Below are 22,846 nucleotides of genomic sequence, written 5' to 3'. Positions count from 1 at the left end.
ACGATTCAATATGACAGTTAAGGGCCTCATTTAAATTTAAAACTTCCTCAGATGTTGAAAATAAAAGTATAAAAAACGGTCCATACCTTACGCGTACGGTCTAAATACTCATATTAACTGGAACACATGCATTTTACCATTTTTGACGGTTCTTATAATTGTCCACATTTAATTTGTGGTTTAATTTATAAGCTGCTGTCAACAACAAATTGTATATAAAAAACTTAAAACATCGAGTAGTTTTAAGAATGGCCGGAAAACACCCATTTATTATGGTCCGTTCAATGGTAACTATCATCAGTAAAACGCCATTGTAGCATGAATATCCTTATTACTTGACCTTTGCAGATAAGATCGTGTGTTCCTCACTTATATTGACGACATGAGAACACTTCTGTGTATAGGAGTGATTATTCAAGCTATTTTGAAAGGTAAATTATCTAAGGAAGTATTTCACACACTAGTATTTGTGTTTTTCTATGTATTAAACAGCGAAGATATATGTATATGTTACAGGGCATTTGTAAAATCAGGGATTTTGTAAAATCAGTGGACTAATTAGTGATTTTGTAAAATCACTAACAGTTTCAGTGGTTTTGTAAAATCCCTGAAATTGTTAGAGATTTTACAAAATCACTGAAAATAGAGCTAGGGATTTTGTAAAATCCTTGATTACAAGTTTAACTTGCTATTAGAAATGTGTTTTTCGTAATATAAAAAATAGACGAATGGTTTTGCATTTGTTTAATAAATACTACATGTATGAGCTAGCTTAAACTAGGTATCAATCAGTGAATCTGTAAAAAAGATCTTAATAATTTCAGGGATTTTGTAAAATCACTGGCCAAATTCAGGGATTTTATAAAATCACTAAGACGTCGCGTACGGTGTTGGTGTTAGTTTTGGTAACGTTATTTAGACGTTATTTTTCATGCATTGTATAAATAACGTCGTACTTTTTTTTATTTCGTGCAGCTCAATCATACAGCATAATTTATATGAGCGGTTTGCTTGACTTGCTACGTATAGAACCGAAATGCAAAAGCGGCACACATTTTTTTTAAGTACAGTTAAAGTAAACGGGAAAATAATATTCATTTACATTAGTATCCCCTTGGAAGATATTTTCTCTTTCTTTTGATTAAAACAGGATATTTAAAAAAAAAAGTTTAAACCACTGTCTTTTCTGCTGTTTTTTCTTTTAGTTTAAACATATTCATTTATAGTGGATTGGGAAACAAGTTATTACAACTTATATTAATCCGTTTCAACTTTGAAGGTGCGAGTGCTTCCTTGTGAGCCTTAGCCTGCTCTTTTCGAAATCTAAAAGGGTGACTTTTATGTGCAAGAGATATTGCTCTCTCTTAATAAAACACGGGTCAGTCATTTATCGCCCCCTTCCGACGGACTATCATTGTTTCACAAGACAATCGTACTCGCAAATGGTGTCAAGGGCTTATTCTTTTATCCGCTTTTGATAATTTCCGAATAAAAATGTTATTAGTTGAATCGTTTGTTTCATCGCCTGTATAAAATGTTAAAAGAATCAACAGTTGAAAGCAAATTCAAAATTAACCACAATAAAATTAATTTAATCAAATTTGCCAATTTCATAAACAAAAAGAAATTTAATCTCAACTATGAACAAAAAAACAGATGGGCGCAGATAATTTTAACGCGAAACTACTAGGGGACATTTTAGCGCAGACATTAGAGCCCATTTTAGCGCAGGATTAATCCGTTCAGCATTATTTTCGATAGCCAATTTTAGAGAAAACTTTTCTAGTTGAATTATACTAAAACCACGAGCATTAATTTATGCTGGCTTAATATTAAAGTTGTATGTATATATATGTTCACTTTGGTTCATCATGGAAATAAAAGTAATTCGATAGTTGTCACTCAGCTATTTACGTTTTTCTTGATACTATCATTAAACAAACAACAACATATATAACAACACAATGTATAGGCGAATGTGCACCACAACCTAGACAAGATAAAGAGAAAAATCAGTTCCTACTGCAACTTTATCAACAGTATTGTACTGATTGTGTATGGGTTTTCTCTTCCAGATCTCACGCATGGGTCTTTGTTTTTTTATAATAAAAAGTGTGCTAACAAAATAAATATTAAAACAAATATATAAAGAAAAATGCAAGGATAACTTAAGGATGTTTCATTTATCCTTGTATGTGCCCATCGAAGTTAATAAAGAAGCATGCCAGCATTTTTTATCCTTGCATGTTCATATGTCCCTAGAAACACACTATCCATTCTTTCTGATTTGAAAATGTGCAATATAAATTGATCCTTTTTCTATTATAATCGTTCGTTCTAAGACACCAGGTCCCATGTACTGAATAAAGAACATTCAAACTAGTCCCCCAAACTGCCTCAAATAATAGATAAAAGGGGAGGGTTTCAGAAACATTAAACCTGTTAAGAAAGTTTTGAATAAGCATTCAATGACATATTTGTCGCTGGACGTCAGATAAACAATGAATCAATACACAAAAAAATGCGCCAATTTGGGTTACGCAATGTTTCAAACAATCTCATTATTATAATTAAATGATTCTATTGGGTAGAGAAATTCACAATTTGTTAAATCAAATTGACAATTTGTTAATTCTAATTGATAATTTGTTATATCAAATTCATAATTTGTTATATCAAATTCATAATTTGTTATATCAAATTCATAATCTGTTATATGAAATTCACAATTCGTTATATCAAATTGGAAAAAGTTAATTAGCATGGCACGTAAAGGCTGCCGCAATTTTCGACGTTAGGCACTACATGTCAAGTTTTACAGAACGTAACGTCAAAACAAGTAAAAAAGCATGGTGTGACATTATGACTAGACAAAAGTAGTCGCTGACTGTGTCGTTAATATTTCCGACATGTGATCGAAAATGGGTGCAAATAAATCCCTGAACAGTAGATTTTAATGTTATATAGTATTTTTGTGCTATTATAATTTCAAATTCCCCCCCTCCAAAACTGTATAATATGACTGATCATACTTGTAATAAAAATGTAAAAAACGGCGTTTTGTGACATTTTGACTAGACAAAAACAAAAAGATCGCGTTTATTTTTTTTTCAATATTTTCTCTTAAAACTTCGACACAATTTTTTCTCATACACTTAAAAAAAAGCTTTCACGTTTGAATAAAATTTCATATCGTAGAAAAGACTGCAACTGCCTATTACTTTTCATAAGACACTTAACAAATACGCCAAAACGTCAGAAAACGGCGAGTGTGACATTTCAACGGATTTAATGAAATGAACAATTAAGGACATAATTTAAACAATACTTACTAATTGAAGACATTGAAATGTGTATATTTATTGTATAATTTTGACACAGGAAGGGTGGATATGTAAATTGTGGTTTGGATCTGCAGCATTCGTTCGAATTTTGAAGAGCTCCAAAAAATATGCGAGATTTGGGTTTTGTGACAGAAATACAAATTTCAAAAAATCATTAATTCTGCCACGATCTTTTGAAATGTTGTGACACAACTTTTTATTTTTTATTCCTTATTATATACGGAATAAAAAGATATATCATTTTTGGAATAATCTATTTGAATTACCTTTAAAAATCACTCTTAACTTCACCCCTATCCATATTTTTTTTCAATTTTCGGCTTGACCACAAAACAAAGTGAACTTTTCGTCCTGGTCAGACGCGTCCAGTTAAAGATGACGTCATAAATAAAACATACATCATTAACACCAAAGACTACTCTTGTTAGCAGTACAACTTTTTTTTAATAAGTTTAAAAAATGACAAGAATAACTTCAAAGCAACGCTGATCATATGTCGCGGTGTTACTTGTCTACACGCTCAAAATCAGTGTTATTAGGAATCATTTGAGTAACAAAATGAATAAAAGTATTGATTTTAAGGCATATTCCATTTCTACTTTTAATTACGCACATTTTGATATATACATTTATATAGTTATCAATTCCGAAACTTCTAACAAATGCAATAAAGGCGAACTAGAAAGCAAAACCCGTATTAGCACCAATACCGTACGCGACGTCGTATCAGTTCAGTGATTTTACAAATTCCCTGAAATACAGTGATTTTACAAATTCCCTGTAACATATATAGTATGAAGAAAAAAAAACCGCCATATTATTCCATTTTTTTTTTAAAGGAATGCAAAGAAAATTACTCTATATAAAACTAAGGAGATGTGGTAAGATTGACAAAGAGACAACTATCCATCAAAGGTCAAATGAAGTGACCGTAATCAATTATAGACAAGTGTAAGACCTTCAATCATGAGAATAACAGCCAACAAAAATACAGACCGGATGTGACGTGGCAGTATGTTTATACATCCCTCAGAACAAATAAGAAGCCAAGTACCAATCTAAGAGTACTCGCAGTTACTGGCACCTAGTTCTATGCCAATAGAAACTAATAAAAAAAAATGTACGTAAGACTTAAATATTAATCCGTTGTTTTAAACATCTAACATCAATTGAATTTAGTGTAAAGACGTCAACTAGCTAGAATTTCAGAAGGAATAGGACTTCCCGTAGAATTCCCGTTTGAATGGTTTTAAACTAGTTTTTTTATTGGGCCCTTTATAGTTGGCTGTGCGGTGTGAGCCAATACTCCGTGTTGAAGACCGTACTTTACCATATAATAGTTTACTTTAAAATTTATAGATTGTGACTTGGATGGAGAGTTGTCTCAATGGCACTCATATGTATATATATTGTGACTGTATCTTACATTAATTTGTAGGATCCTTTACTATAGATAATTTAGCTGATCTGTAACAATAACATCTTCATGCCTTATATATCATGTACTGTAGTACGCCGCTAGATTAAAACTGACGTGGAAAGGTAACACATGCCCACCGAAAGCTCTTTTTTGAGAGCCCAGGTGGTCGTGTGGTCTAGCGGGACGGCTGCAGTGCAGGCGATTTAATGTCACGATATCACAGTAGCATGGGTTCGAATCCCGGCGAGGGAAGAACCAAAAATTTGCGAAAGCAATTTTACAGATCTAACATTGTTGGGTTGATGTTTAGACGAGTTGTATATACATTATGTACACAGCCATGTATCACCATCATTGATGGCGATCCGATGGATACAGTTGTTGTAGGGTTGTCACTGACTCAGACGTACTTATGAATATAATTATTTTCTGTGACTGTATCTTACATTAATTTGTAGGATCCTTTACTATAGATAATTTAGCTGATCTGTAACAATAACATCTTCATGCCTTCTATATCATGTACTGTAGTACGCCGCTAGATTAAAACTGACGTGGAAAGGTAACACATGCCCACCGAAAGCTCTTTTTTTGAGAGCCCAGGTGGTCGTGTGGTCTAGCGGGACGGCTGCAGTGCAGGCGATTTGGTGTCACGATATCACAGTAGCATGGGTTCGAATCCCGGCGAGGGAAGAACCAAAAATTTGCGAAAGCAAATTTACAGATCTAACATTGTTGGGTTGATGTTTAGACGAGTTGTATATTATATCTTCTTATATCTATTGAATCTTTTTAAATATAATGTTCTATAATACATGCCCGTTATTAGTTATATATTAAATTATTCGTCTACAATTTTTCTTATGTTGTGTTTCTCCATCCGCTATATTGAATACAGAAATCTAATATTCTAGTATTGGTAGCATACTAAAGTGACACTTCAAATATTTCAGTGGTGTACGTACATTATGGAATAGAAATTAAAAGGAAAATAAACTTTTCATTGGCAATATTTTTTTTGTCGAAGGCAACATTCTTGAATTATGAGGGGGAGGACAGGGGTAAGGGAGACAGGGAGAAAGGGGTTAGGAGAAAGGAGAGGAAGGCTGGGAGAAAGGAGGAAAAGTTAGAGAAAGGAGAAAAAATAAAATATCTCTCCTTTTAAAAAAATTTCTAATATTTCAAGAAAAAATATCTCAAAAGGAGATGTTTTATTCTAATGGGAGAAAGGAGAACGGGGGTAGGAGAAAGGAGAAGAGGGGTGGGAGAAGGGAGAAGGGTACCCCCTGTCCTCCCCCTCAATAATAGAAAAATAAAAACGATACGGGGCATTATTATCCATCCATGACACAACATCAGTATATTTACAGAAAATATCTCGTTTCAAAGTTGAGACATTTTCTCATAATTATGTTGTTAAGTTTTCGGAGATTTATTTTCCTGTAAATTATCACAGCTCGAAAATCCTTTCACGATGAGGCTCCTCGTGGTAAAAAGAAATCCCTTTTTTTCACACAATTAGTTTCCTGAAAATTTAACACTTGAATACATCTAATAAATCTATAGTTTTTACACATTTCATTTTTATTTTATGGTTCTCTTCTTTCCAAATCAACACAATTTGATAAGTTCAGTCACTTGTTGAAATAGAAACATGTCCAATATTTTTTGTTTTAGCACAATTTTTGTTCCTCAATTTGAGGCACATTTGGAATATTGACCCAACTGGAATACAATTGTTACCTGGTGGTGATAGGTGAACTTGAAGGTTGCTTAGGCATAGATTTCTATCAAACTGTTAATCATTTTTGCCGAAGATAAAGAAGAAGGAACCCATACCAATTGAATACGAAATCTTCCTTGTAAGTGAAGTGGACCAATTGAACATGAACAAACTTTTTTATATAGATTAGACCGTTGGTTTTCCCGTTTGAATTGTTTTACATTAGTAATTTTTGGGGCCCTTTATAGCATGCTGTTCGGTGTGAGCCAAGGCTCCGTGTTGAAGGTCGTAACTTGACCTATAATGGTTTACTTTTATAAATTGTTATTTGGATGGAGAGTTGTCTCATTGGGACTCATACCACATCTTCCTATATCGATTTGCATTTGAAACTAGTGATTCCTAAAACAAAAAGTTAATATAAAAAATATTTACATTCACATGAAAAATATTTATTTGAACAACTATGTTTCAAATTGTGTCATTTTGTTTTCTGCATGTCTTTCGTTTTTTAATTTTTTTTTTGATTCAATTGCATCCTTTTTAGGACATATTGGACAGCAGTCAGGTCAATGTGGTGTACAGACATATCAACCTCACACGTGGACTGTAAACGGACAAAGTTCTAAAATCATTGGTGGTAGAGAGTCAGTTCCGCATAGTTGGCCTTGGCAGGTACGTTAAACCCACGTGGTTGGACCACATGACAATATCAGAGTCATTGCAGGTACGTTAAACCCATGTGGTTGGACCACATGACAATATCAGAGTCTTTGCAGGTACGTTAAACCCATGTGGTTGGACCACATGACAATATCAGTCTTTGCAGGTACGTTAAACCCACGTGGTTGGACCAAATGACTATATCAGAGTCTTTGCAGGTACGTTAAACCCATGTGGTTGGACCACCGGACAATACAAGTGATCTTTGGATTACATTCGATGGGATCTCTTTTGATTATTGATAGATTTGTGTAAGCTGGACACCCAAAGCGATAAGTCATGCATAAAATCATTGGTGGTAGAGAGTCAGTTCCGCATAGTTGGCCTTGGCAGGTACGTTAAACCCACGTGGTTGGACCACATGACAATATCAGAGTCATTGCAGGTACGTTAAACCCATGTGGTTGGACCACATGACAATATCAGAGTCTTTGCAGGTACGTTAAACCCATGTGGTTGGACCACATGACAATATCAGTCTTTGCAGGTACGTTAAACCCACGTGGTTGGACCAAATGACTATATCAGAGTCTTTGCAGGTACGTTAAACCCATGTGGTTGGACCACCGGACAATACAAGTGATCTTTGGATTACATTCGATGGGATCTCTTTTGATTATTGATAGATTTGTGTAAGCTGGACACCCAAAGCGATAAGTCATGCATAGTCAATACAAGAAGTCATTCTAACGCATAAATCTTAAATTATCTCGATATTTTCAGCAAGCTTATTTAAAGTTTAAGATTCTAAATATTTTCAAAATTATGAACCGTGATGTTTTCAAAAATTTCCTACATGAATATCTAACAACATTCGGAATAATTGATGGCGTATATGGACAAAACATAATTTTATAAGTCATTTTGGTTTTGTAAGAATCACAGGACTGCTGTCAGCATCTTTGTGCTTAAGTCACTGATAAATAAATATTTACATAAGAATACAGAGAACATATATATATGCAGCTTGGGAGTCCCTAGGAAGGTACATTTACCAAGACCTTGTTTATAAATATTCCGTATGAACTTCACAAATAATGCACGATGGTCTTGAAGTATACATTCTGGGTATTGACGTTGATTGGCATCTGGATAACGTGTTATAGTATTTTAGTTTTGTTTTTGTTTTTATGAATATTACTTTTACTGTTTAGTCTGTTTCTGATGATATCCATTTGACGTGACTATGTACTTATACATCCCGTCATCGTGTTATTGTTCTCTGATAATTTTTGTATTATTGTCTTTCATTTTCCCCGTCATTTTTATTAAACCGTTTGATTGTTAGCATCGAAAAAGTTGTCCCAAAATTAATTGCAAGATGAGATTTCTGCTAAATATTTGTATTGCATTTAATTTTCTATCATCTTGGAACTAATCAATATTCGATTTACCTCTTCACGGGACAGACAAAAAGAAAATGACGTGAACAGAATCAACTGTACAATGAAGTTAACCTTTATAGAAGGTGGTCTTTAGACAATGTTAGCGTCGTAGCTCTTTCGTCATCCTAACTATTTGTATGAATTTAATATATATAGAACAGTGAATACTATGTTTTATTAATTTATGTCTTTCATTTTAGGTTGTTCTCAGATTTAGAGATCATCCGTTGACATGTAGTGGTTCCTTGGTGAAAATAAACACCACAGGAGAACTAGTCGTGTTGACTGCTGCACAGTGTGTTGATGGGTAAATTTAATTTTCTGAGTCTGTTCTTCTATAAAAACGATACTACAGTCCGTGGCATTAGCATATGAAAATTATCTCCATTCTTTGAAATCGTAACATATATAAAAAAAGAAGATGTGGTATAATTGTCAATGAGACAACTCTCCACCAGAGACCAAATGACACAAAAATTAACAACTATAGATCATCGTACGGCCTTCAAAAATGAGCAAAGCCCATACCACATAGTCAGCTACATTTACAAAAGGCCACGAAAGACAAATATACAACAATTCAAACTAGAAGTCTTGTCTTAGAAAATCCAATAATATGTGGTTTGAAAAAAAAGTGCTTTCATTTTTTTACATAAATAAGGCAGTTAGTTTTCTCGTTTGAATTGTTTTACATTGTCTTATCGGGGCCTTTTATAGCTGACTATGCGGTATGGGCTTTGCTCATTGTTGAAGGCCGTACGGTGACCTATAGTTGTTAATGTCTGTGTGGATAGTTGTCTCATTGGCAATCATACCACATCTTTTTTGTATTGTCTTTAAAATAAATACTAAAATAACTGACGGTTTTCTAATAAAATATGATTCTTAACGCTATACATCCGTAAAAGTAAAAGGAATTTGCTAGTGAATAATTCATTAGTGATGTCTCTTCGCTTAGATTTCTATTTTGACAAAATTGCGTATGTTCATAAATATTAAAACACTTTATGTTACAATAGTACAAAGTACATTAAGCTGAGTAATGATTATTGTTTTGAGCTTAATAGGAAACTGACTCCAAAACTTTACACCGAGCACAATGACATCAGATAGACATCAGTAAAAAAGTTTGATGGACTTTTCTGTTGGAGTACGGATCCAGGGGAATGAGTACGGATCAAGGCGAATAAGAACGGATCCAGGCGAAGTGACGTTGAGGGCATTGCCAAAATCAAATCCCATGGTTTTGTTTCACGAGTTCTATAAATTTATTCGTATTAAAAATCGTATATAATTTGATTCGCATCATTCCCCTATACCTAATTATTGGGAATTATGCCCCCTTTCAAGAATCGTCGAAACACCCCTTTATATATTATAAAGTATTTATGAGAAAGTGTACACACATAATTTTAAATTCCTGAAACAATAATAAGACGGATACATGTATGTCATTAGAGCCATTTCTACTTCAGAACTCTGCCTATAGAATGCATGGACAATAGATGTTGGGGTTCATTCACGATCTGCACAAGAACAATATCAGAAAACTTATGACGTAAAACAAATAATTTCACATCCAGACTACTCCCCATTTCTGCTACACAATGATATTGCCATTGTAAGACTATCGACACCCATAATTGAAAATGAGGCTGTTGCTCCTATTTGTGTGACATCATTACCAAGTAGTGACTTCTATGGAAGAAATTGTGTAGTGACTGGATGGGGTGCTACGTCAGAAGGTAAATATCATCATTTATCAAAGTGAACCTTGTAAATTTACATTAATGGACAGGACTTTAAATAAATCAGATTCATTTGCACAAACTGTCATTTCCTTTATTTAGATTGTACAGTTTGTCATACGGGCAACTCTGTAAAAAAAATTTAAGAACACTTTAACTTTTATTCTAGTGTACCAAATTTTGCCATAACCATCATTGGGGTATTTAGTTTTAAGAGGTGTGTACAATGATGATGCCTGTCGTTGCGTATTTAGTTTTAAGAATTGTTTACAATGATGCTGCCCGTCGTTGGGTATGTAGTTAAAGAGGTGTGTACAATGATGCTGCCTGTCGTTGGGTATTTAGTTTTAAGAAGTGTGTACAACGAAGCTGCCTGTCGTTGGGTATTTAGTTTTTAAGAAGTCTTAAAATAAAAAAAATTCTAAATATACAAATGCAATTGATCAATCTTTAGTTAATCTATTTCAACCTAGCGTTCATTGTAGTAGTTGTTCTTTTTTCAAAATTCATATCAGAATTTACATAGGACTTTTCATACCAAACTTTAAGACATACATGTACATGGCGAAATTATGTTCGTAGTATTGTTCTAGCCTTTACTAGAAGTTGATGATCAACCATTGACTCTTGGTAAAAAGTATTATACATTTCTTGAGAGTAAACTCAACATCTTCGTTTATTCATTTTAAGAATTGAATGCTCTTTTTTGTAAATTTATTGGGGTGTAAAAACGTTGACCGAAGTACATTTTGTATGAAGCGCGGAAGCGCGTCATACTAAAAATGTGCGTACGGTCAGCGCTTTTACAACCCTATAAAGTTACCAAAAAAAGCATTCAATACTTATAATTACATTTTTACCTATAGGATCATGAAAACACGCCTTTTATCAAGTTTTTATTTCATTTACCTGTGCACTTTATTGTGGGACCTCGGGTCATCATGAATGAAAAGTTTTATTGTGTGAGACAACTGTTTAAGGAATAACACGTGATGTACAGTTAGCCAATCAGAATAAAATATTATAATGGAACATACATCTAATGTTATTATATGCATATGAATTTCTTGACTTACTTGTATTTAGGTGGATCAACATCAGATAGATTGAAAGAAGTATACAAACCAGTATTGACGGATACAGATTGTTTACTCAATGTCGGAGGAACGTTTAATTCAACAACCATGCTGTGTGCTGGATTTGTACAGGGTGGCGAAGGGACATGCACGGTAATATAAATCTCCGTCAGTAGATTTTCTTTATTTGATACGTCACATGCAACTTTAAAGAGTATACATTTTTAACGATTATAAAATTTATATCGTTTGTTCCTCGTATGATGTGAACGATGAGGATCGGTTGTTGCATGTTTTGTTCTTTCTGTTATGTAAAGTCATGTTTTGTTCTTTCTGTTATGTTAATTCATGTTTTGTTCTTTCTGTTATGTAAAGTCATGTTTTGTTCCTTCTGTTATGTTAAGTCATGTTTTGTTCTTTCTGACAAAATTTAAGTAGATTCTTGATTTTCTTTCTTTTGATTAGAGACCCAAATAATACCAAATTGAATGCAAACATATTATGGTAAAAGTCCGAGTCAGCTTTTTTCCGGTCATATTTTATAAATCAAATATCTTGAAAAGGAGCTCCATGACCTATCAATATTTTTAGCTTTTTGTTATCCTTAACTAATAATCATTGCAACTTAAAGTATCAATTTTGAATTCTTGATTTATTCAATTTTAACTTAGATCACCTAAGTATCCTTAAGTCGTGTTTTGTTCTATCTTGTATGTTTAATCATCTGCACCTATCCTTTTCGTTTTTCTATTGATAATTATCCTTTCAGACTCTGACAAATGCAATAACAATTACATTCAATTTTGTATATTAATCTTTTGTTTGGTGATTTGGTATATATTATATATCGATACAGAATTTAATTATTGACAAGCCTGAGCTCGAGACGATTTGAAGTTGTATCACCATTCAGACAATCTATTACACAATTCTTTTAAAGCACATCTTGTAATATTAAGTTAAATAAGTACAGTGAAACCTGTTTAAACCGAACCTATTCGGGACTTAGGATTGTGCTCGGTTTTATCAGGTTCGCAACACATACAATTTGATACATGTATGACGCTGCTTTAGAACATGTTTGGTTTATTCAGGTTTTCGGTTTCTGCAGTTTTCGGTTTAGTCAGGTTTTACTGTAATAAATTTTGTAGGGTGATGACGGAGGTCCGTTAGCATGTAAGAATGTAAATGGTCAATGGGACCTCATTGGTAAGTATTTATCAGTTAAGTGTTGAAATTTGATAGCTTGGTGGAGTAAAGAATTTAAAAACAAGTCGAAACCCGTTTTAAAGAGCACATACTAGTATCTTAAAGAAAACGTGTCAACCTTAATAGTATCAAGAGAATGTACGGTCCTATCACCAACACAGTAAGAAATATGTTCCAATTAAGCGAAATATAAATATATTGATCACATAACGCATGTGGAGTAGGATCTGCCTACCGTTTTTGAACGCACGAAGTCACCTCCGATTTTGGTGGGGTTCGTGTTGCCCCCTTTTGAGTCTCTAAAATCGAATGTTGTGTGTTGTAGACGGTTGTTTGCGTGTTGGTCATGTTATGTTTTCAACTTTGTTTTGAGTATCCCGTTGATATCTGCTTTTATTTGAAAGTTAAATATTTATTAATGGAAAGGGTCTGGTTTTTACTGCCAATATTTTCAATTTAAATTTGTATTAATGCAATGGGTTCTATATAATCATCTAGTTTTTCACTGCCAATATGTTAAAGTTAAATCTTTATTAATGCAAAGGGTTCAAAATTCTCATTTAGTTTGATACTGATGTTTAATATAGTCGGTGTGTTTACTAGTGATGAAAATAACCCTTTGTTATATGATGCTTTCTGTTTATCTAAATGGCTTAGCACAAACGGTATATTTTCATGGTTCTCATATACAGAAAATGTACCCCATGCAAATAAATTAGACATAAATAAAATACAGGATATAAACTGTAAACAAGAGAAGAGTTCATTCTCAAAAAATATTAAAAAAGAACTAAAAGATAGCTTTGAAAATATTTTCTTTGAAAAATAAAATTAACTAATGAAACCAGTAAAATATTCTTGTACAGTAAAATAAAGAAGACAAATACATTTCTAAAAATTGTTTTGAAAATAGAAAATTATTATGTAAAATGCGAGTAAGTGACCATTTCTTGGAAATAGAGAGGGGTAGATATAAAAGAATTCAAAGATCAAATAGAATATGTAAACATTGTAATATAAATGGGGTTGAAGATGAAACCCATTTTTTCTTGAAATATAAAATTAATAAATCTTTACGTAATCAGCTTGTAAAAGATATAAATAATATATGTCCAGAATACTTTAAATTGTCTGAAGCAGATAGATTACAATTACTTTTATCTTCATTTGATATTATGCAGCTTACTGTTCCGTTCATTAATTAAAAAGTCATTTGCACTGAGGGGAGTGGACACAACGCCTGCATAAATATTACTGTTTTACCACTTTATATATGATGTTTAAAAGTTAATTTTTCCATTGTGTATATTGTATTGTATTGTTTGTATATGCCTTCAATCCCTAGGGGTATAAATATGCATTTCATTGTTTGATTGATTGTTGGTTGCTTTACGCCGCATGATGTGCATTTCATAAATAAATAAATAAATATCCATATAAATACTGGTATATGAAAAAAAATAAAAAAATACACTTATGCTATATTAACACTTTGTAAGTTTCGTGCGTCCGACGTGCATTTAATGCCCCATTTATGGGCATTATGTTTTCTGGTCTGTGCGTCCGTCTGTTCGTTCGTCTGTTTGTCCGTCCGTTCGACCGTCTGTCTGTCCCGCTTCAGATTATTTTTTTTGGTTGAGATTGTTTTTGTTGATGAAGTTGAAGTCCAATCAACATGAAACTTATTACACTTGTTCCCTATATGATCTTTCTAATTGTAATGCCAAATTAGAGATCCCCCCCCCCCATTTTTACGGTCCACTGAACATAAAAAATGATCATGACGATAGTGCGGAGGGGATACATTCTTGTTTAAGATTCAATTAAAGAAGAGAGAAAATCATGTGCAGTTTAGCAATTCCAAGACTTAATATACTTTAAAAATATATATATTCAGGATCTATTACTGCCAAAAAGTATTTTCATGGTCTCTGGTGTAAAGTTGACTAGTTGGCAACAATAATATACTTCTCACTTTTATACTGAATTTGCTTTTACAGGAATAGTAAGTTGGGGATATTTATGTGCACGTGAAAGTTATCCAGCAGTATACACAGATGTACATCACTTTCTAGATTGGATTGGAAACAGTGCATTAGTTTAAAAATCACATACAGATTGTAGTTTGAAATAAATGATAAAACTGTATCTGTATACCTTTTCTTATTATTTGGATAAGGAGTATATATACTAGTTTACAATGTATTGTAGACCAGACACATACATTTGTTGTTTAAGGTACTGAAAGGGATGAAAGATACAATTTCGATAATATTTAGTTATTACGATCTGTGCAAACCAAAATATATAATTATACAAATGTAAGTAGCTCTACCCTAAAGAATCGGTGAAAAATGCATACACACAATAGTAATTAAAGCTTGGGGAATAAGAACTCCAAATAAACCTAGCAATGATAAATCAGTGATTTGTATAGGTAAGAATATTCTGCTACGTATGCAATATCAAGGATAGAACTGATAAATACAAGGACATCTTACTTATTTGTGCCTGTAGGTTAAAAAACAAAAACAAAAACTATATAATTAACCTTCTCGTATGATGATATTGTTTAAGTAGTATTTATTTTTAGTTTTTTTCATTGGCACCTAAAAGTGTAACATACAAAATAAAAATTAACTTTTATTGTTCAACAACAAAACAATAATATCAACGTATTACAACATTGTTTTAGCTTTTATAACTCGTAAGGCTCTTGTTAGGAAAAGCCAAAGAAAACACGCTATGAAGCAGACTATTACTCCACACCAAGCTACAGGAGCTGGCCAAAGCACTGTTACTGTTCTAGCTTCACATGTAGAGGACGGATAAAATCGGATAGTATGGCATTCTGATATTTCATAAAAGTTCTTGGTATGAAATATTGCTAGACCGAATATTGTGAATAAACCTGAAAAAAAAATGAAATTATTATCATTCGCGTTAATGGGGAAAAATGTAGCATCAGTGTAATTTATGGACAAATTTGGTCTATTGACATTAAAGAAATTAAAAGTCAAAATTTTATCAACATTGTTAAAAATATGTAGATTTTCGACATGTACTTCAAGGAACTGGCTCAGAATAGAATTTCTTTGATGGTTATATGAATTTACCTTGTGAAGCATACATTTTCTGTTGTTTTTAAAAGATTCTTGATAAGGGTGTCTGTCATACATGCACACTTTCACCGCATTTAAATAACATGTTGTAAGCTAATGATATATCTTGTTAAAGTTTCTCTTCAAATTGACAACGTACGCACACGTGTACTTTTGTATTGTCAGTGTTCTCGAATGTAAACAGTTGTTTGAAAACAAACAGTACACAATTTTGTAATTCAATTTTTGTTCTTTGTCTGTCTGTATTACAATATCTCTTAGTAGTATACTGTAGAAGATAATTACTGATGATTACGTGAGAACTTTGATCCCAATGTAAGCCTGTCATATTACCTATATAAATATCTATTGTTAACGACTGTGAGACTTTTAGTCCGGTGCACCCGATTCCCCCACCCCCGTTTCCTTTGGTCAGGTTCGTAATTCTCAGTCTATAGTTTTCTATGATGTGCTTTGCTAACTGTTTGTCATGAACGTTTTACATTTTTTGCCATGAAATTGTCAGTGTGACTTCGACCTTAGGAAGCTACCATTTGATTTTTAGGGTAGGGGGGCGGGGTAGGGTGAAATTTGAAAAACGGCAGGACAGGAGTTTTGAGTAAAAAAAGGCAGGATGACAATTTATGTAAAAAAACAGTCCCCCCTCCCATAAAAATCAAATTGTAGCTCCCTTAGATTTTGCTGTGTGAGTCAATGCTCTGTGTTGAAGGCCGTACTTTGACCTAATATTATAATAAATTGTTTACTATTTACATATTGTGACTTGGATGTAGAAATGTCTCATTGGCACTCATACCACATCTTCTTAATTCTAATTAAGAGTTTGAATATCCATTTTGTATCTTTCACCTCTATTTTATTAGATGTCTTACCTGCCATAGAGTACAACACTCCCGTCACCATAAAGGCTGTTACTTGTTTGGTAGCCACAGCAAAGATACCCACTCCAGCAGCTACCACCAGATCTATTATACTGACAATGAAACATGATGCTGCAGAATTCTGTAACCCTGTAATGGAAAGATACCGTAAAACCTAGGGAATACATGTATGTATTGTACAGATAATGAAGCATGATGCTGCAGAATTCTGTAACCCTGTAATGGAAAGATACCGTAAAACCTAGGGAATACATGATCATACATGTATGTATTGTACAGATAATGAAGCATAATGCTGCAGAATTCTGTAACCCTGTAATGGAAAGATACCGTAAAACCTAGGGAATACATGTATGTATTGTACAGATAATGAAGCATGATGCTGCAGAATTCTGTAACCCTGTAATGGAAAGATACCGTAAAACCTAGGGAATACATGATCATACATGTATGTATTGTACAGATAATGAAGCATAATGCTGCAGAATTCTGTAACCCTGTAATGGAAAGATACCGTAAAACCTAGGGAATACATGATCATACATGTATGTATTGTACAGATAATGAAGCATAATGCTGCAGAATTCTGTAACACTGAAATGAAAAGATACTATAAAACCTAGGGAATACATGTATGTATTGTACAGACAATGAAGCATGGTGCTGTAGAATTCTGTAACCCTGAAATGAAAAGATACTATAAAACCTAGGAAATACCTGTATGTATTGTACAGACAATGTAGCATGATGCTGTAGAATTCTGTAACCCTGAAATGAAAAGATACTGTAAAACCTAGGAAATACCTGTATGTATTGTACAGACAATGAAGCATGATGCTGTAGAATTCTGTAACCCTGAAATGAAAAGATACTGTAAAACCTAGGAAATACCTGTATGTATTGTACAGACAATGAAGCATGATGCTGTAGAATTCTGTAACCCTGAAATGAAAAGATACTGTAAAACCTAGGAAATACCTGTATGTATTGTACAGACAATGAAGCATGATGCTGTAGAATTCTGTAACCCTGAAATGAAAAGATACTGTAAAACATAGGAAACATGATTTTATTCAAGCATGCATAGCAGGAGAGTTTTGACTCTGTCCACACACGAGGGTCCCGGTTCCGCACAATTTGGAGTATATGGGATTGATGTTGGTTTCTGTTTGACATATTGATTTTTCTCTTTAGGATCGATTTACATGATATGCTTAAATATATAGAACAGAGATTGATTGGATAAACATTTGTTTTTTTACATAAATAAGGCCGTTAGTTTTCTCGTTTGAATTGTTTTACATTGTCTGATCGGGGCCTTTTATAGCTGACTATGCGGTATGGGCTTTGCTCATTGTTGAAGGCCGTATGGTGACCTATAGTTTTTAATGTCTGTGTCATTTTGGTCTTTTGTGGATAGTTGTCTCATTGGCAATCGATATCATACCACATCTTATTTTTTATATGATATAGTATAATGAAATGAAAGATCCGCTATCCAGACACAGATGTATTAATCATCGCAATGACTTCATCACGATGTTTTTTATATTCAAGCATCAAATTATTCTCTATTCTGGATTTTTGGCCTATTTTTGTATTTTAGGCAATTTTTCTGAACATACCGTCATACATTGTGACTACAGTATTTTAATTAATTAATTAATTAATTAATTAGTAATGTATACGTAATCTAATATTATTCTTCTGAAGGAAAATTGGACCTAAGACAATGTTGAAACATTTTAGTCATTAGTGCTCTTAAATGATCAAATTAAGAAGTTTCTGAAACAATTGAACTTTATAGGTACTTGATGGTTTTTCCATACACACATTAGAATCGCCATATTATATGATTATAATGGTTCATACATACTTGCTAATGCTTTTCCATCTGAGGTCAGTTCTGTATCTGATTCTTCGTCATATTCTACTACAAAATTATAGCAATTTTTTTTTGTTTCATTTCGTTTGGCTAGTTCTGTCCTTGCAGCATCTGTAATAAAATCATTGGAAAAAATGAATAGTTAATAAACTTGAAACTGATATTCATTTAGTAAACAAAATACTTTACATTAGCTAAAAATAATAGAGAATACAACAAATTAATAAAAAAAAAATGAAAACACTTGGTTAGTAAGCATGTTTTTATGAATGTCGCGGTTAAAACGGATTGCTGCTTGCGTAACGTCCAGTGGCAAATATTTAATTGATACCCAGGACGATACCAAACCAACAAAACTAGTACAATAGATAGAATTTTCAAAGTGGGACGACTAGGACGAAGGAAGCCAGATTTGTATTAAAACTGGAAAATGACGACATCTACTAAATTTATTTCCCGTTTTGAAAACCAGTAAACTTATGTTTCATTCCGTGTACTTCGAATATCAAGAATGAATATTTTAGTCATTCCATATTTTATAGTTTTTCATTAGGTTTTAATTCCATGTAGGTCTTTATGATGTAGATTTTATTGATTGCTGTTGCTTTGATTATTTATTCCATTTTCATTAGTTTGTTATTTACTTCCTTGTTATTTACCCCATGGAAGGGTTTTACTCATGAGGCCCCTCATGGGGGGGGGGGGGTCCTAGTAATCACATAATCACCATTTTTTTGCCAATATAATCACATAATCATTAAATATTTGCTTATCTTTAGTAATCAAATAATCATAAACTAAAAATACAGTCCTAGGTAATCAAATAATCATGAAATATTTGGCTTAATAATCAAATAATCATTAAAAAAACGGCCAAGTAATCACATAATCAAAAACCCCATGAGGGCCCTCACTCATTCAGTATGCATTTCAATACGTCACTGACAATGTAAATTATATTGTTCATTCGATGATACATGTACCAAATTGCAGCGGGATCATTACTTTTATGTTTATTTAAAAGAGCAACCATTCAGATGATTTATCAATCAACTAAAATTATGTAGTTTATAGATATATAGGGACTCTGTAGTGGATTTATACTGACGTAAATTGTAATAACTTATTCATATCCATGAGAATACTTCAATGGCTTATATTCCTATGTGATATCTACATTACATACATTTAATTTAACCGGGGAAACATGCATCACAGTTGTTTTCCATCCGTTTAGATGACTGTTTGAGCTTTTGATTTTGTCATTTGTTGAGGGACTTTTCGTCTTGAAATTTCCTTCGAGTTTATTGGGGTTTTTTTTTGTTGTTGTTTTTTTTAAAACTTTTTATGCACAAAAACTTTCTACGTCGAATGACTTAATATCAGTTTTACACATTTAAGGAATGACTGTAATATTTTTTCTGTCTATGAAGCAATAACATAAAAAAATGTGGTGCATACTGAATAACGCGCGTAGCGGGTTATTTAACAGTGTGCACCACATTTTTTATGTTATTTCGAATAGACAGAAAAAATATTACAGTCATTTCTTATAATTAAATTCTAAATTCCATTTTAAACCGTAGAAAACCATGAAAAAACGTTGATGACGTCACGGTCACATGACTAAATTATGTCTATGGGGTCATAACAAAATAACGTCAGCCAATCAGAAGACGCATTACATCCAAAATTAAATTATTTATAAAGAGAAGGAATTCTCGAAATATCTAAAAAATGTTCTGATTATAAATTATTGTCTATTTCTTCTTACATTTGTTTTGTCTATATATTTGCCATAACTAAACATGTTTTTTGTTTGTTTTCGCAATAATGTATTGTTTTTAAAAAAAAAAAAATCAAATGATCATTGTCTCTTTTTTAACATTAATGTCATATTCTTGCTATATAATTTAAAATGAGTAATTTTAATTTAAAATTTGTATTTTAATTTATTAGATGAATTATCTAGCATCAACATCAGATCAATCGCATTACAATAAAGTTTGAAATAATGTAATAATTGATTTATTTAAGGAATGACTGTAATATTTTTTCTGTCTATGACGAAATAACATAAAAAATGTGGTGCAAACTGAATAACGCTAGTAGCGGGTTATGCAACAGTGTGCACCACATTTTTTATGCTATTTTGAATAGACAGAACAAATATTACATTCATTTCTTATTATTTAGTTCTAAATTCCATTTTAAGGGCATACGATACAGTTACAGGGGAGGTAATGACGTTGCTAACGTAAAATGTTATTTTCGCGACGTCAAACTGTGACATATCGGGAAAAGATGCATTTTTCGACTGATTTTCATCATTCAAACTTATTTAATCTGAAAACGAGTGCATGGACCCCTATTTTTTAAAACGGCATTTTGTTTCATTTTGCAGGGAGATTATGTGGACCAAATATTATAAAACTGTAAATTATAGTGCAATTTTTTTAATTTTGATAAATATACAGCAAAAAATGACGTTTTTTTTCTCAATTCATGGCCTTTTGATAAATATGAGTTATTTATGAAAAGCTTATAAAATACAGAAATTACAAATTATTTAACAAAAAACAGTTTGTGTTTATCTTTTAAAACAAAAAAGTTATGACTTTCTTTCGAAAGGAAAAATACGGCCACAAATCCGAATTTTAAGCAAATATACAAAATTTCGACCTCATTTTACTCAAAAAGTAGCATTATGAAGGTATATTTTTTATTACATATTTGATTTAATCAGGCAAAATATAGCCTATATGGAAATTTTCATCGAACTGTAAATACGGGATCAAAACTGTATCGTATGCCCTTAAACCGTAGAAAACCATGAAAAAACGTTGATGACGTCACGGTCACATGACTAAATTATGGCTATGTGCTGATAACAAAATAATGCTAGCCAATCAGAAGACGCGTTACATCCAAAATTAAATTATTTGTGCTTAACACCACTTTCAGCACTGTTGGAATAAGAACAATAATGCAGTGTTAATCAGTTACAATTAATGCCAATAGTATAGCACACCAAGACAGGGTCTAAATACAACTTTCCACGGTAGCCACAACATCTTGTAGGTTTCATGATTTATTTGACGAAAAACGAACAAATGGAGGAGATTTATGATACAAGATTTTATTTGTTGTACCCCTAAACATATGGTTCGTCATGTGTATTTTGAAAAATAAAAGATTGTTCTTTACATATTTATTAAGGTGCTTGTCTCCTCAACACCTATGATTTTTTTAGGTATTTCAGAATACTGCTAATATATTATATGTTTCATAATACGTATTTTAATACACAAATAAATGTCAAATACTGTATATCACAGTAAAGTCACGACAATGACATAAAGGGTATAATTTAATTCATTGTTAATTGAAATTTAAAGAAATTGGCGAGAAAAGGCTATCCCGGATTTTTACTTGATATTTAGCATTGACATCATTTGGATCTTATATTGTTAGAAAAGTATATAGACTCAGCTTTCATTTTGAGCTATTAAAGTGTTCTATGAAAAGAAAAGTGAATGATATGGGCCTAAATAGTTAATCCTGCATCGTACAAAACAAAACAAAAGACTGAGGCCATGCATACACGTGACAAAAGAGACTGAGCAACATTAATCGTACCTTCTAACAACAGTATCATATAAAAAGTTTTAATAAATTCTGAACCACTATCACGCCTAATGTCTTGTCAATGATGAATTCCAGTATTAAGACACGAAGAGGGGAAAGAAATGTTTGAGCAAAGACAACCAGAACTTAAAGCAAATATTTTTTACGGTAATCTTTAACTTAACCATCAAACTTCAAAAATTAGTTTTCCTTGTTATTTAAAGATAGTGGATTTTTTGTGCAGACTGTATCCCATCGAAACCTCAAAAGGCGTCTAGAGTACCAATTCGAATATTGCAGACATAAATAAATAATTCTATTTATATAATTTTGCGAGTATATAATAACTGCCATATATAAATACTGATATCTGACATACTGCATTTTTATGGATGTTCAAAGGTTTGAAGACAGATTCATTGTTTTGGTTTAAAAAAAAAAACAATTTTGATGCATTGAAAGTATTAACATTCTATCAATAAGCCATTATGGGCAGGTAATCTTAAATTCTTCTGATTATAAAAATCAATAGCAATTCTTGTATTCTATCATGCCGTTTAGAAAATCTATTTCCTAGCGATTGTTACCTTATCTGATTGTATTACAGTATACTCAAGTTGAATTCAATATATAGAATTGTTAATGTACAGTTTACTATCTGTTGTATTCAAATTTTCTATGCGTTTTATGTACAACCTAGTTC

The 22,846-nt window shown here is 32.4% G+C and overlaps 1 protein-coding gene and 1 pseudogene across 3 annotated transcripts in view; one reads left to right on the top strand and one right to left on the bottom strand.

The window, feature by feature from the left end:
* The first annotated feature begins 305 nt into the window (after nucleotides 1–305).
* Nucleotides 306–14,776, top strand: LOC139490407 (trypsin-like; annotated as a pseudogene).
* Nucleotides 14,777–15,258: 482 nt separating this feature from the next.
* The window catches only part of LOC139488859 (uncharacterized), a 22,967-nt gene continuing 15,379 nt past the window's right edge, over nucleotides 15,259–22,846 (bottom strand). For all 3 annotated transcript variants that reach the window (XM_071274810.1, XM_071274811.1, XM_071274809.1), the window contains 3 exons: nucleotides 18,508–18,627; nucleotides 16,623–16,760; nucleotides 15,259–15,539 (listed from right to left, as the gene is read on the bottom strand). In XM_071274810.1, the coding sequence (XP_071130911.1) occupies nucleotides 15,307–15,539; nucleotides 16,623–16,760; nucleotides 18,508–18,627 (491 nt within the window). In that variant the 3' untranslated portion in view covers nucleotides 15,259–15,306. The remainder of the gene's footprint in view (nucleotides 15,540–16,622; nucleotides 16,761–18,507; nucleotides 18,628–22,846) is intronic.

The sequence above is a fragment of the Mytilus edulis genome, chromosome 9, assembly GCF_963676685.1.
Source record: "Mytilus edulis chromosome 9, xbMytEdul2.2, whole genome shotgun sequence".
NCBI classification, from domain to species: Eukaryota; Metazoa; Mollusca; class Bivalvia; order Mytilida; family Mytilidae; genus Mytilus; species Mytilus edulis.
Note: the sequence above shows the minus strand (reverse complement) of the source record. Positions and strands in the feature narration are given on the sequence as shown.